General features: G+C 35.8%; 1 protein-coding gene across 1 annotated transcript; it reads left to right on the top strand.

Annotated features, from left to right (window-relative positions):
- Window positions 1-1000: 1000 nt before the first annotated feature.
- Window positions 1001-6416, top strand: LOC140153040 (citrate synthase-lysine N-methyltransferase CSKMT, mitochondrial-like). The gene is made up of 2 exons (XM_072175638.1): window positions 1001-1210; window positions 3903-6416. The coding sequence occupies exons 1-2, from the start codon at window positions 1081-1083 to the stop codon at window positions 4607-4609; spliced, it is 837 nt and encodes a 278-aa protein (XP_072031739.1). The 5' UTR covers window positions 1001-1080; the 3' UTR covers window positions 4610-6416.
- The last annotated feature ends 9883 nt before the right edge of the window (window positions 6417-16299 follow it).

The following is a 16299-nucleotide window of genomic DNA, read 5'->3' as shown; positions in this document are numbered from 1 at the left end:
CTAAGTATGGATATTTACACCAATTTTGCGATAAAAAATAGAAAATAAAAAGCCCCCTCCTCCTCCTTTTTTTTGAAAACCCGGACGTGAAACATGTTTTATTTTTTACTTGGCCTAAATTAAAATTAGCAATAAATTAAAATTAACAAAATTCAGTGGCATATAGCCATATAAGAGGCTAGAGGGTTGGGCCGGGGGGGGGGGGCAAGGCAACTTTAAAAATTGGACGATGATTGGGAATAGCATATATAAGTTGCAAGAGAGGCGGGGAATAATCCGGTTAATCCCGGTGCAAATGCAATATAATTTATGCCCGGAATATATCTTGACTTGTTTTAGGTATATCGTGAAAAGCACTGTTTTTCAATATTAAATTTAGGATTTTTTTGTTCAATAAACTTTTGACAACACAAATGATTTGCCAGGCCTGTGATTTGCAATAAGGGGTGGTGCAATAATTATGTGTACCCCCCGGGGGGTGAATTATAGGGGGGGGCAAAGATTTTTTGGCAGGCCAAAAAGGGGGGGCAAGCATTTTTGGCAGGTCAAAAGGAGGGGGTCAAGCAATTTTTGGCAGGTCGAAAGGGGGGCAAGCAATTTTTGGCACAGATATTTTGGGCACCGTTTCTATATTACGCCCTAAAAAGGCGTAGGAAAACGTTAGGAACATGTTCAAATATGCAAAATTTCCTGCTCGCTGCGCTCGCACTATAATTATGATAAGCCAATTTCACGTTCTAAATTCGGGTTCCCCAAAATCTTGCATGTGTAATGGGGGGCAAAGATTTTTGGCACATCAAAGGGGGGCAAAGGTTTTTGGCACGTCGAAAGGGGGGGGCAAAGGTTTTTTGGCACGGCCAAAGGGGGGGGCAAGTGATTTTTGGCAGACCATTTTGAGAATTCACCCCCCCGGGGGTACACATAATTATTGCACCACCCCTAAACTATTGTTCTCCCTTTTTTTTTCAGAGCGCGATTGCGGGTGTTTTTGGTGTTCCTCCAAAAACGGGATCGCATCCGATGTCAACTCCCATGGATTGAAAAAACGGCTTGTTTGTTGTGTGTTTACATCTAGCTAAAATGTTTATGCTACCAACGAAACGCATAATTTTCCCGTTCAGGGACATATATCGGACAAATAAGTTGATACAGAATCTAAGAAGTTGTACCACAAGCGTGCATTGTCGAAATTTCAGAACATCTAGTGCAGGTAATTATTAAATTTCAGTTGAGTAAGCTTAAAAAAATTGAATGTGCATTGACTTTGTCAGCAATCCCTGTTTTACATGTAGACCAACTGGGCAATGTTAACATAGTAAAGGTGCATTCACTGAGTGATCCCCACTAAGAGTAAAAATAAATATTCAAATCACTGCTAACTACATGTTATGACTGTATGCTATGAGCTGAGTACGTGTTAAAGCCATGTTATAACATTTGCTGAACAGGAGGCCCTCAATATTTTTCAAAATTCTTTTTTTTTACATGATTATACTTGTACTTTATTATAGCTAAAATAATAGTTTCTCGATCATGAGAGTATGAATGTACTGCATGCACTGCGTAATATGGCAAGTTTAGTGGAATGACACGATAGCGCGATCGATTGTGCACACACAGGAAATGTAGGGCTACCCAAAGCGTGTGTGGTAGGCGTTGTACACCGACGCAATTGTCATTGCGTGCCTATTGAGCACTCATGATCGAGAAAATATTATTTTAGCTAGCCTATAAATCAATATAAATCAATATACCCTGTTAAAATCCGAGATTTGGAATAAAACGCAGGAACCATCGTTTTATTATTATGATGGAATTATTAGTCGAACACATACACGATTCATAACACACAGTACGTATATGGCGTGCGGGGCGGGGATCTACACAACAAAAGATCGTACAATAAACACGACCAAAGGAGTGATACGTATGGCGACATCGGCGCTGGTAGTAAATTCCAATTTTCTTTGCTTTGCCTCAGTTTTTCGGCTCAAAAAATGAAAGGAGATATATGTATCTGACAGTAAAAAGCTAACATTTTATGGCATAGAAATGCTGATCTATTTTGTATGAAAATGTTATAATATGGCTTATAATATCCTAGTACAGGGAACCCATACTGTAGTAGCTCTGCATAACAGTATGGGATAAAGTGTATATACAAAAAGCTAGTGGCCCATTCCATGTCAACTCCAGGGATGTGCACCGCAGCACCTCTTCAATTTTTTTCTTTTTCTATGTGGTGGTAGATATTGATGAGAAAGTAAAATCCCGAAAATTTGAGCTTCATACTCCATTTCGTTTTCCCGTGGCATCAATTTGAAATTTAGAGGGGTCAGCGTAAAAAATGTGTCTCATAGCGAAAGCGATGTTTGGAGGTCCATGAATGTATAAAGGAACCATTTACAACTTTGAAAAGTATGTATCCTGGGGTACTTATTTGTGTAGAATTCAAATCTGGCATCAGAAAACTTGTAACTCCTTTACTTTAAAAGATATAGGGCCCTCAAAATGCAACCGTCCATCCGGGACCAACTTTGGGGGGTCAAAACTCCAAAAGTAAAATAATTTATTCTCCATTTTTTTGCTAGTCAGAGCCCTTTGGTAGAACATTACTCTTAACCAATATTGAGCCTATTAGAATATTTTTAGCTGAGATATTACCCATGCAAATCCCCGATTGTACATTTTTGGTCAATTTTGACCCCCTTGAAAACCAATGTCACAGTCAGGCATTTTGATCCACCATCAACTTCAGGTATGTTGAAAATATGTCCTTGGACAACATTTCTGAGAGATATTGGCTTTGGGACTCGATGGCTTCAACACATCAGTAAGGTTTGCATTCTCCATAGAGTTGTACATTTAAGTCATCATACATGCGAAATCAAAAATGTACAACTCTAGAATACATACTTTTCAAAGTTGTAAATGGTTCCTTTTATACATTTATGGACCTCCAACGTTGTCTCTCAAGGCTATGTCATTTTTCACGCTGACCCCTAAATTTCAAATTGATGCCACGGAAAAACGAAATGGAGTATGAAGCTCAAATTTTCGGAATTTCTTTCTCATCAATATCTACCACCACACAGACAAAGCAACAAATTGAAGAGGTGCTGCGCACATCCCTGAGTTGAAAGTATGAATGGGTCTAGTGCAACGCAATTGCATGATTTCAATTAGTGTTTGCACTAAAAAGTATAGGCTCCTGTAAATAGTTGCATGTTTGTCATACATGTAATATTGATTACACAGCCTTCTTGTACTTCTTGCTAAACTCCTATGCTTGAAATTGTAATTAAGACTCCATTATTTATCCAGAATAAATAATAATTCATTAGCACTAGTGTTGGCCGATCCAACCCAAGATCGGATCTGCCGATCTCCGATCTGAAAATTAGCAGATCGGGCCGATCCGATCCCGATTCAGATTCCTTAAATGTCGGGCCCCAGTAATGTTAACGGTCAAAGCTTAATTCCCCAAACCTGTAACTATGTAATATGATGACCGTTTTTAGAGGTTTTTCATGTCAATATCAACCCAAATAAAATACCATTTTACACCCCAAGTCCCAGCGTTACTCACTCAGTGCCTCCGATTGTCGGAAGTTTAATCATTAATCCATTAATCCATTCTGAAATGCCAGTATAGTAACTGGATTCCTTGCCTATAATATACATAACTTTTGCTTACCAGTGTGTAGTTATAAACTATTTTATGAGAAAAATGCAAAAATAGTCACAAATTTATTAAGGGATGCAGTACAACCTTAAGTACATATGAAGAAAACTTAGGTGGCAGTTTGTTTCAGTAATATTTTTAATTTAACATTCTTTTTAATTTATGCATTTTAAATTTTAATTGAATGTAATTTTTTTAATTACACATTTTGATACAGCCCTGAAAGATGATACAACCAGTGACATGAGTCGACAAAGCTACTGGGAGAAGTACTATCGCACAAAACAACCTGAAGGATCAGAACCCTATGACTGGTTCTTCCCATACAAAGTTGCCAAGCCATACCTACTTCAACACATACATCAGCAAAGTGCGCTACTGGCAGAGCGCAGCACTGGAAAACCCCCAATCTTGCAGGTGATGGAGTTGGGATGTGGAACATCAGACTTATCTGCTCAGTTGTTTGTGGATGAGCCTCACATGCATATCCATTGTGTTGACTTTGCGGAAGAAGCAATCCAAATAATGCGAGATAAATACATCCATTTCCTGCCGGAAACGGAACATAGTCCTGGTATACAGTTCAGACATTGCAATGTATCCAATCTGCCATTCACTGATTCCAGGTTTAATATCTGCTTCGAGAAAGGTACTATTGATGCAGTGTTGAAGCAGAAGAAGCATGCAACCAGCTATGCAGTAGAGGTCATATGTGAGGTTGCAAGAGTTCTCAAGGAGGATGGAGTGTTCTTACAGTTTACAGAGGAGAGGCCTGAGCTCAGGTTGAGTGTCTTGGAAAAGGCTAAAGTTGAAATCCTGAAATCACGGAATAGAAATTTTTCGGTGTCATTTAAGGAAGTTGGTGATTTTTCAGGAATTGAATTCTTTTTGTACATCATGCAAGACATCAATAATGGTTCATAATGAATATTTATGTACAATGTAGCTGTATATTGTCAGTGGTGAATTTTTTGCTTCACAATGTAAATATGTTGGGGAACAAGCTAAAAGAGCTACAATGTCCTATGTCGTATGTGTTTTGGCCCCTGAACATGTTTAAAACAAAACTGCCAACAGGTTACATAAGAGGTTAATTTGCTTTAAACATGTTCAGGGGCCAATGACACATAGGACTTAGGAGGTTTTTCCTGCCCAATGACATAGTTTTGTTTCATAGCTGAGTCATCTAAACTGACCACTTCCCCCCTGTTTGTAACAGAACCAGTAATGGGTCACATGATTCTACTGTTTTATAAGAGCATAGGAAAAACATGATCAAGATTTTGAACCCACTTACCTAACAAACCATGTTTATAGACGAATCCAAATCCACACATTCCTACACCTGACTAGCAGCCTTTAGTTGGGTAGCCGTCGGCTACAATGCACCCAAAATGTGAAATGATTCGGCCTTGGCGGAAATTTTAAACTGCATTCCATCACCCGTTTTAAACCTTCTGCGAAAACACAGGTAGACAAAAGAATGATTAAAGTTTACAACACAATAGGCCCTATAATTCCCTTCGGCAAAACACACAGCTTCTACATGGTCTATTCGCTGTTGAAGTGACATAATAATCGGATTAACTACACCATATCAAACGCTACAAATGGATGTACTTGCGAACAAAAGGACTATGTATGAATAGATGCGACGGGATTACCTGCGGAATTATCTCTATTGTATATATTATTCTATTAACCCTCCTCGTCCATGCATCTTCTCTAGGTGTTAGGCGGCTTTTATTTGCACAAAGGGGCGCTCAAAACACCAGGTTGGGGCTAGCGGCTACCCAAAGATGGCCGACCAAATCCTGACCATGACTTGGCTCGTTGGATTCGTCTATAGGATGTCATCAATCTTTTGGTCGTTCTCCAAGTGTTTGTATCAGTATTATTTTCAGAAATTTTGTCGGTCACATCACATTCTGTTCTATACAAAAACGGACAAAAGTGTTTCACATATAGAGCTATACAATACTGGTTTTGGATTTAGCTTCAAATTTCCTTATTGCTAAATTCATTTTTCTCAAAGGGTATTTTTTTTATGAAGAACACACTTGAAAGTTTTAATTTTGGTGAATTCTACATGCCAATCTTTTGAGTAACATTGTTTAAAATGATATTAAACTTTAATATAGCTCTGTGATGTGACTGACAAATTTTAACTATGGGTGATTGAATTAATTTGAGATGCAATAACCAGGTTTTCAAATATAATATTAATGCAACTCAGAAAGTGTATATAATGTTAATGCAACTCTGAAAGTGTAACTCAGAATTGTGTCATATGTATGCTTATAAATAAGCCTACAATTTCTGTCAGTGGTGGCTTTGCATACAGTGGGCTTTACATGGGTGTAGGGTGTATTTTCCTCCAGCCAGAAAGAAGTGCATTTCTGGGCACATTTTAGGACTTTTGCTTTATCTGAAATAATATTGCACTCTCATAACACCCAAAGTGACACCACCATTGATTTCTATAATTAGTGCAATGCATACATTGCAAACTTCATAGCAAAGTAATTGAATATTTTTGTTATCAAAGACATTTAGTCTCTAAAAAAATTGTTTACCACAAAGCTTGTGAAAGTGTTCAAAATATCCAACATGGAATGTTTTTTTAATTTGTCTATCCTTCTTACTCAAATTCTGAAACCTAAATTTGAAACATTGGCAGCCTATCAGAGCAACTTTTGATTGAAACACCAATTGTTCACTTATAACATTCAGTGGCATAGCCTCGTAGGGGCACGGGGGGTATGCATGTGCCCCCCCCCAATCAATTGCAAAATTTAGAAAATCCCAAAGAAAAATTGCTGAAAAACGGCTTGTGCCCCCCCTCCATCAGACCCGGTGCCCCCAATCATGGTCGGTGCCTCCCAATATGATGACCCATGCTACACCACTGATAACATTCATAGCCAGGCATTTTGGCCTCTTTTCTGGTTCAAGTTGATGGCTCAGTACCTGGGTTTTTGATCTGATGTTGTTGCTTAGCTGTAGCCTCGGTTTTGGCTTGGGTCGGAGTGTAGAGAATTAGTTAGTCACCAGTTCTTTTTCAGGTGATTTGCTGTCCCCCTTTTTCCTAATCTGTCGGAGACTCCGTGCCTGGATTGGGGTTGCAGTAGGCCCTTTTAGCTCCTTTTTATGGTGGATTATCTTCTTTTGCCTCTAATCTATCTAGAGTCTTTACCTCCTAGCTTGAATGTGGTATGTGTACAGGTGCCATACACATGATTACAATGTACATGTGTGTATGCTTGTTTAAACTGATTTTGTAACTTTTGATCATTAGTAATTTGTATCCTTATTCCTGTTGTAAATTTTAAGGTGTAATTTTAATTCCTAATGTGAGAAGTTGTACTTAAAAAATTATTGTAATTCATATTTATTGTGGGGAAATCGTTCTCATAATATTGTATATATTTCTGTTTTTTACACCCGTCTTATTGCTAAGCGCAATGAGGCATCTGTGATGCAAATTGCACTCTACAAATGTGTGTTTTTATTACGGTATTATTATTAGCAATGAAGGTACCATAGAATTCTTATCTACAATCATATATGCTTCTAAATGACAAAAGAGAAGAAAGGCAGACAACCTCCACAAAAGCATTACAATATATCGGTCTTACAAATAATACATGTTTGTACAGCCACCTATTTATCAGTAATATACATGTAGTTGCTTAAAATGTGTTTGTGGAGAGACTCCAGAGCCTTTCATCTCTTTCATAAAAAACCTCATTTAGAGGAAAATATGCTTGTATGGAATTCTATGTGTATCTTGGGCATGTAATATTTAGACAGCAAACAGCCAAACAGGCAAAGACTGGTATTGTGATACAGGATACAGGGACTGTCTTTTGGAATTTGCAAAAGAGCATTAAATAGCTCTTCTGGAGCCTTCAAGGAGAGCTGTTTAGAGCATTTACAATAGAATGTAAGGAGAGAATGGTCAACTAAGGAGAGCTAAAAATCACTCTCCTATAGATATCAGATATAAGGAGAGCAGTAGAGAGTGATTGTGCTCACTCTCCTGAAAAGGCAGTCCCTGAGGGTCAATGTAGTACTTGCTGAGGATTCTAAGAAACAAGAATGTCAGTTTATTCCATCCAAGTTGACAGTGATGAATATATAGTATTTTGTCTGAAGCCAATTTATATTGTTGTATGTGTTTCTTTTGAGTGTATATTTTTGTAGTAATTATTAATGTGTAACTCATTGAGGGTCCTATATTTGAATTTAGTATGTGTATACATGGCTCAAAATATGCTAAGGTGTCATATTATAGCCATATATTTTGACATCTTAATAATAATTATAGAAATGGAATATTTGCTAGTTTAGTGGCAAGTTTAGGTAGTAAAGACATAGCATACAAAATAAAAGAAAAAACCTTTCACTCTAAATAATAACAAAAATAAAAAATAGCTGTAAAAATGCCTATTTTTACACTTTTATTTGTAACATGCCAAGAGACGCCTTTTTTCAACAGCTTTTAATTTATGAATTATAAGTTAACAGATCAAAAAAAGGATTTAAAAGTTTGCCTTGCGTATGTTACTATTCTCTGTCAAACTTTTGATTGATTTTGAAGTCCCTCAGTTTTTTATAAACAAAGACTTGAAGCATAAACTAAAGGGTAAATCTATTGTAAATAACTTCATTTCTCCATATTATAATAAATTTGTAAGTGGCTGCCATCTTTTTTGAACATATAACAATTTTACAATTTTTCTTGAAATGTCTGTCAAATAGTAACATACGCAAGACGGTGCTGTAATTCCTGCTAAACTAGGGTGATACAGCTAATTATGCTACATGACATAGCATTTAGCTCCACCTAGCTTTGTGGCACTATCACTTTGTGAGGAGAAGCTTTTTTGATGACACAATCCATTGTTAAGTGTTGTCTGTCAAACATTTGTACGCAAGTTTGTAGGCAAGATATGCCAACTAGTACGGTTTCACCGTATTTTGTACGGTAAAACGTGATAAATACGGTAGTACGGTCACCCCCAAAAAAATACGGTATTCCAGAATTTTGACCAAAATAATAAAATGTTGTGTCTTAAAAAGATAAACAGCTGCAAGATTAGACTACCGACTGAATTACTAGTATCATTTGACCACTTTCTTGGTCTGTTAAAGTGGTTGCCTACATCGTTTTTCTCTCGACTTTCGGTGATGCATGCACATTAAAAAATTATTATTTAATAGGCCAACAAGATGCTTTCCGAAATAATTTTCTTCCGACTTGCAGATTTTTCATGCACATTAATGTTTTTTATTATTCACCTAATGCTAGGTCTTCTGAAGGTATTTAGTTAACTATTTAGCTCTTTTGGTGCAAAAGAATTTAGCATAAAAGAAGGTTTCCGACCTCCTTTTACTTCCGACTTTCGCACCATGCATGCACATTAAAGAAATATTAAATAGGCCTACAAGATGCTTTCCGAAATAATTTTCTTCCCACTTGCAGATTTTTCATGCACATTAATGTTTTTTATTAACCACCTAATGCTATGTCTTCTGAAGGTATTTAGTTAACTATTTAGCTCTATTGGTGCAAAAGAATAGGCATAAAAGAAGGTTTCCAACCTCCTTTTACTTCCGACTTTCGCACCATGCATGCACATTAAAGAAATATTTAATAGGCCTACAAGATGGTTTCCGAAATAATTTTCTTCTGACTTGCAGATTTTTCATGCACATTAATATTTTTTATTAACCACCTAATGCTATGTCTTCTGAAGGTATTTAGTTAACTATTTAGCTCTATTGGTGCAAAAGAATAGGCATAAAAGAAGGTTTCCAACCTCCTTTTACTTCCGACTTTCGCACCATGCATGCACATTAAAGAAATATTTAATAGGCCTACAAGATGGTTTCCGAAATAATTTTCTTCTGACTTGCAGATTTTTCATGCACATTAATATTTTTATTAACCACCTAATGCTATGTCTTCTGAAGGTATTTAGTTAACTATTTAGCTCTATTAGTGCAAAAGAATAAACCTACAAGAAGGTTTCGAACCTCCTTTTACTTCCGACTTTCGCACCATGCATGCACATTAAAGAAAGATTAAATAAATAAATTAAAGAAATATGTATAGGCCTACAAGATGCTTTCCCACTTTGTTTATTCAGATTCATATGATGATGATCAATGATTTTCTGAACTTGATTTTAACAAAGCATGCTTCTAACAACATTAGAAGTAACAAAACCCAATTTGTTTGGTCTACATACTTTATCCAATTTTGTAAGGTCAAAGGTCACATACAAGGTCAAAGGTCGACTGAGGTCACCAAATCTTTTAAAAATTAATTTTCAACTGTGCATCATATATCCGGAATTCAGCTTGATCAGTTATGTAATTAAGGAAATATGACGACTTTAAGATGGCTGCTTTCCATGTAAAGTATAGCAAAGTAGCACATTCAATGAGTGATAACTCGTAAAGGAAGCATCTTTCTGTATTGATTTATTACTTTGATGGAATGGTTCTTTGGTATTGCCAAATTTGATTGCAAATTTGTAAAGTGGGCCCTGGACCCGGTCGTTATGTGCTCGGTCGCACAAGTGCTCCCTCTCAATTATGTGTTCTACTTTTGGAGTTTCTGGAGTTGGCAGGTATGCAAAAGGTACATATTTAAAAAATACGGTTTTAGGGTGCAAAATACGGATTTTTGTTCTTCTGAGTACGGAAATCTGGATTTCAAAGTTGGCATGTCTGATTATTTAGATTTGTATGTGTCTGTCAAAAGTAACATACGCAATACGTTTAAAAAAATTAAAAATCACTTGATGTTCATATTATGATGATAGTTTAGAGTTTATAAAAGTGTTTTAAAACATGTGATTTATAAACTGCATGTGATCTTTATTCAATTTCCCATCTTGAACTACTGTTTTTGCCAAATTATTATTCTGTATGTTACATTTGACAGACATCTTGCGTATGTTATGGCTTGACAGACACACATATTTTATTTATAACAATTTATCCTCCTTATTGTAATATTTGGACACATTTTTTTCCACAATCAGTTGCTGTAGGTCCTACACCTAAATAACCACAAAATACCTTATGTATATGTAATACTTTATAAATTTTTATTTGATTGCAGAAAATCATCAAAATTGTGTCTGTCAAATATAACGTACGCAAGGGCTAGAAAATTAAATTTGTGAAGTAAATGGTCTATAACTTATCTTTCTTTTAGTGTATTATGAACGATATATGTGCATACTATAATTTAAACCTGGTTGGAGACCAAAAGAAAAGAGCTGGAAAAATAATTGTGTGTTACACTTTTATGACACCTTAGCTTATTTTGAGCCACATATAAACAATGTTAGAAATTAAAATACATGCATGTATTGTGTAAGTTCAATAATTGAATTACCAATTACCATTGTAAATGACAAGTGCATAATTATGACCAGTGTAAATGTAGAAGGCATCTTGGTTCTTAAAGAAAGTCTAATCTTTTAGTTTTAGGGCTGTTTCTATGATAATTGACTTTAATGGTGCGCGACCAAATTGTGGTTAAATTGTAACACACGTTTTCTGCTGGGTTTTCTGCCTCACATTGAGGCCCATCACCCAAACATTGTTATTCCAAGTTTTGATTATATTGCTTCAGTTTTTTGCATTCTAGAATGAAAATTATGTATCCTGGTGGCACATACATGTAGAACAGTACTGCATTGTACCTAATTAGCGCCCTTCCCCTGAAAGCGCCCTAAGGAATTTTTCAGGTGGCTTTTGTCTAAAGCGTCCCCTTTTCAATGTACCCGGTATCTGTACAACTCAAATCTATTGTGATGAAACTTTGTCAGAGTACTACTTTATTGTCATTATGTGACAACAATCACTGTAAGGTCATTAGGGGTCATGTGAGGTCAAATAGCAATGATTGATTTTCATGAATCTTGATGAAAACAATCCCTATTATGTGCCATTTCAGTCAAAACAACAACTTCAGTGTCATTTCTAGGTCATGGCCATATGAAGTCAATTTAAAATAAAGATTCATATTTGTTAAAAATGATAAGCATTATGCCAAAACAGTTTGAAGGTCATGTCAAGTATAACTTGCATTGGGCAAGGTAATACCGTAACTATAAACCCAATGTGTTTACAGGGTTGCCAAAATTTGTCAGGCCTAATCAGGGTCAAATAGTCAAAAAGTTGTAACATTTTTCTCTTAACCATTGGTTTCTATGGACAAGAAAGTACTGGGAGTCACGGAGCCAAAGTAAGTAGCCCAATGTTTCCTTAACCATTGGTTTCAATGGGACAGGCAATGTTCAAAAGTACAAGGAAATATCTTCAGAAGTCGCCCAATTGGGCTACCAAATCATGGGTTTGGCAATGCTGTGTGTTTGGATAGATTGTCAGTCAGTGTAAAACTTATTCAGAACTAAAAAAAGAATATCAACCTGACCTCATTTATCAATATCAACCTGAGTCCGACCCCATCACTGGTTTACAGTTAGTAACTTCTCAGTATAGGCATAGATGATCTATGGTATAGGCCTACTGTCTGTCATGTCAGAATCAGAACTTTGAAATCTTTCTTGTGTGTTCCTACAGTAGATTCCAAAGCATTACGCATTTATAGAATTTGCAGACCGAGAAGCGTATCAGATGCATGCTTTACGTGCAAAAATAATGTTGCTTTTGCATAAAGAGCATTTTTTGCCAAATCTTTTGCACATAGAGCATGTACAAGCAATTTGCTGTTCTGCAAAATCTATCGAGTACATATATTCAGCTTAATGTTTTGTGGGATACGCTTTTCTGCAAATGCGATCAGGTATAAATTTAGCATCACAAATATTATGTTGTATGCATTAGATACTTATTGTATTTTTTATGTCGATCAAAAGTAGCAGTAGCTGTAATGTCAAGGTCTACTCCTACTCAGGGTATTGTCACATATATCAACAATCTATGGATCACTTGTTTGTGTGGTAAGATGCATCCAAGATGTAATTAAATTGCAATTGTTTGGTTTTTATTACCAAATCATACCATATTCGACCTATTTAGACAAGCCAATTTGGCATTTGAGCTAAACAAAATTGGATGTTTTTGCTTGCTAGTGACTCTAAACACCCTCCTGAACAATGTATCCAAAAAGGACATTGGAGAAAAAGCGGTAATTTGCATATATTCAAAATGGCTGCTAAATGCAGGGTTCAAATTTCAAAATTTTATCCATATTTACCCAATTTTGAAATTTTAGCCCTGCATTAGCAGTCATTTTGGATATATGCTAATTACCATTTTTTCTCTTATGTCCTTTTTGGATATGTTGTTCAGGAGGCTGTTTAATTAGAGTCACTAGCAAGCAAAAACATTGGGTGTTCCAAGTTTGACTCGTCTATAATTAGCACTTAAAGTATGACATTGAATGGCGCTTAATAAAATACCATGTTTTGAAATGTAAACCAATTTTGTTGTTCAAATAGAAATAAAATAATTTTAAACAAATGTCACAGCTGCAACCTTGTGGAAAGATGATTTTGCTGTGATTCATTTGGTACTTCGTTCCATTTTCATACTAAATGTGTATTGAAAGGGGGCCCTTGCAGATGTAAAGTACACATGCATTAACTATAAGAGAAGCACTAAAGTAGGTCGAATAAGGTACTTGAAAATTTGTGCAAATGTCTTTTTCTTTCAAAAAAATGATTCATCTCCATTACCAAAACTAAAGTAAAACTGATGTTTAGCATTTTAGTAGATGATATTTCCCTCCAAAATGATCAAACGTTGCATATGTTATGAAAATAGTACTGTTTATTAAAATACAATGTATAATGTCAAATACAACACATTTCTTCTAAAACATAGTACTGTTTGTTGTTACATCTCACAAAATGTTTTCAGTAAATTATTAGTACTGATTAAATAAAATACAAAAATACATATATTTCTATTTAGATAGTACTGTTTGTTACATTGTACATGTACAACATATTTAGGGAACAAACCGAAAGTTCTATAAACGAGCTGTAGTTCTATAAACGACAGTTTCCTAACATTAGTTAGGAAGCTGTCCCCCCACTCCCTCTCAGGTAAGCATTTTTGTATATACATGTAAGGGTTAAAGCTTGAAAATTCCAACCTGAGGTTAACTTGGACCAATATTTTTTACAAATGTAATGAAAATACTTTCCTCCTCCCCCGCAACGAAAGAGCTTTCGTTTGTAGGACGTCGTCAAACTTTTGGTTTGTTCCCTATTTATGTTTTCAGTAACTTAATTGTTACTGGTACTGATTTTATGGTATATCAAAAATACAAAATATTTCTATCAAAATAGTACTGTTTTGTTATAACATACAAAATATATTGAGCTTTAGCACTAGCATAATTACAATAATACCTTTCAGCTTATGTTAGAGTATCTAAACTGATCAGGTACTCTTTATTTTGAGGCCAATTTTGAATTAAATCTGGCCCTCAAGCCAAATGCTCTATAAAATATTCAGGGGCCTCTGAATTTCTTGGGCCCTAAACATTTTGTACACTATGCCTATCACCTTCATAAGAAATACATGGAGGGCTTGCAAATTTGTGACATATTAGAAACACCTATGGATGTGTGTCTACTATTCATGTGTGTGTGTAAATGTGTACTTGAAAAGGACTGTTCATAATAATTGCGTATGAAATTAAATATTGTTGGAAAAAGTTAAAACTTTTTATGTGCTTCACATCAATGCTATTAAGGTTACAGGTTACATCGAAGAAACGATAAAAAACGATAAAAGACGATAAAGTTGTTCTCTAAAACCGCGTTTTCTCAGCAATCAAATATCGCAGTGAGTCAAATGTTGGTGCATGGATGTATCTTTACATTATTTTTGTGTGTTTATACAAATTTTTAGAATCCGTTTGAAAATCCTTCGTTTAAATCATTTTTACGCACCATGTTCACAAGATCAAAACACGCTTCCATGCAGTTTTTTTCAAATGTTCGCTCCGTATAAAACCACAGCGAGTGATTGTTTTCTCCTTTTTTGTATTGTACTACAAATCGACCAAAGAAATAATGTTGCCATGGGGAAGAACCAAATACAGTACCGATTAAATTTTATTAGCCCGTTTTTGGGAACAATTTTCGAGAATCTTGTAGCACAAAACACTGTTATGTTACATTATCGATATCTGGATTGTGGAACGTTAATTTTGATTTCTAACTGTCTACATTATTTCTCAAATGTCTGTCGTTTACTTTACCATTTGAATTTCACTCCAAATTTAAGCTACTTTTGCAAAAAACGAGGTTTTTCGCCATCGATACCTCCGACATTTACAGCGGTAATGAGCTTGTTTATTATAAGAGCCTGTTATGCACTACTATGACTATTCCATAATAGTCAGTTTGAGATCGATCAATTTCATGTATCCCCCAGTGGCTCAATCGGTTAGCGCGTCGTCGGTCTCACGTTCGACTATATAATACTATAGTTTTGAGCTGGAAAACTTTGGTGCGTGTTCGAGTCCCTATGTGGTCCATTCCATTTATTTTATTTTATTTTTCTCCCACTTTTTTTCTTTTTTTTCTTGTTCATTTCTTTCTTTTTGACTGCAGCGATTGATTGTTTTTGCCCGTTTTTTTTCATTATATAATTCAGGAATTTTTAGGCTATAGGCTACTAGTCTAATATAGCGCTGCCATGCCCTACCTATGAATATATTTTTACAAATTAGTTTATAACAAAATATTAGTTGTTGGTTTTGTTATTGTTGTTGTAGTTATTGTTATAGGCCTATATATTGCATAATCAGGGTATAAATAGGCCTACTAGGCCTGTTATAGCCTATAGAAGTCAAGCATTGATTTATTTCACGACAGATAGGCCTATCATCCAGGGTAATTTTGAAAATTGAAAATTTAGAAAATCCAAAGGAAAATTGCCGAAAACGGCTGCACACAATCAACCCCCCCCATCAGCCCATATGATCCTATCATGGTCGCCCCCTCCCTATCCCTGCAACATAGGGCCTATAGGATGACTCATGAGCCGCGTTTGTCCGTGGCCCTAGTTCAGATTGATACACTATTGTATACGCATGAGTTCATTCTTTTCTGCATGGCTGTTTCCATTATTAACTTACGCTCCTCTGGAATCAAGCCTTGAAAATCAGTTGTATTTAACCTTAAAAGCTTTCATAAGTGTAAATTTTCACATTTTTAAGAGTAGTTATTTCAAGGCCAGTGAGTAAAGGGCAGGAATGCTAACTATGTACTGAACAGTGCTTTGATATTGAAGGGCACCAAGGCCAAGGATAACAGAGGCTGTGGCCTTCATGGCCTCCTTGAATTTTGAGGCCTGCTTGTAAATTTTAAATGAAACTTTTTCTGTTCCAAGCTGGCAATGTTGGCAGTGACAAAATCAAGAAATATTTGAAAGGATATGACAATTTGACCATCAAAAAGGCCATGTATACAAGAACCATAATTGTTTGAATATAGATGAGTTGACATTGTGTACTGTTTACATTTGATACACCCTCTGTTGGTCTGAGATCAAAACTGCCAGGCAAAAAACACTATAGTTTACATGGAAGAAGTTGATTTTTA

This window comes from Amphiura filiformis, chromosome 5 (assembly GCF_039555335.1).
Source record: "Amphiura filiformis chromosome 5, Afil_fr2py, whole genome shotgun sequence".
NCBI lineage: Eukaryota > Metazoa > Echinodermata > Ophiuroidea > Amphilepidida > Amphiuridae > Amphiura > Amphiura filiformis.
This window is presented reverse-complemented; position numbering and strand designations above follow the sequence as displayed.

What these genes read in the sequence shown, in the direction of transcription:
- LOC140153040 (XM_072175638.1), top strand. Translation starts at nt 1,081, where the DNA reads ATGTTTATGCTACCAACGAAACGCATAATTTTCCCGTTCAGGGACATA. An exon ending in TTTCAGAACATCTAGTGCAG is followed by an intron (nt 1,211 to 3,902) that starts GTAATTATTAAA and finishes ATTTTGATACAG; the next exon opens with CCCTGAAAGATGATACAACC.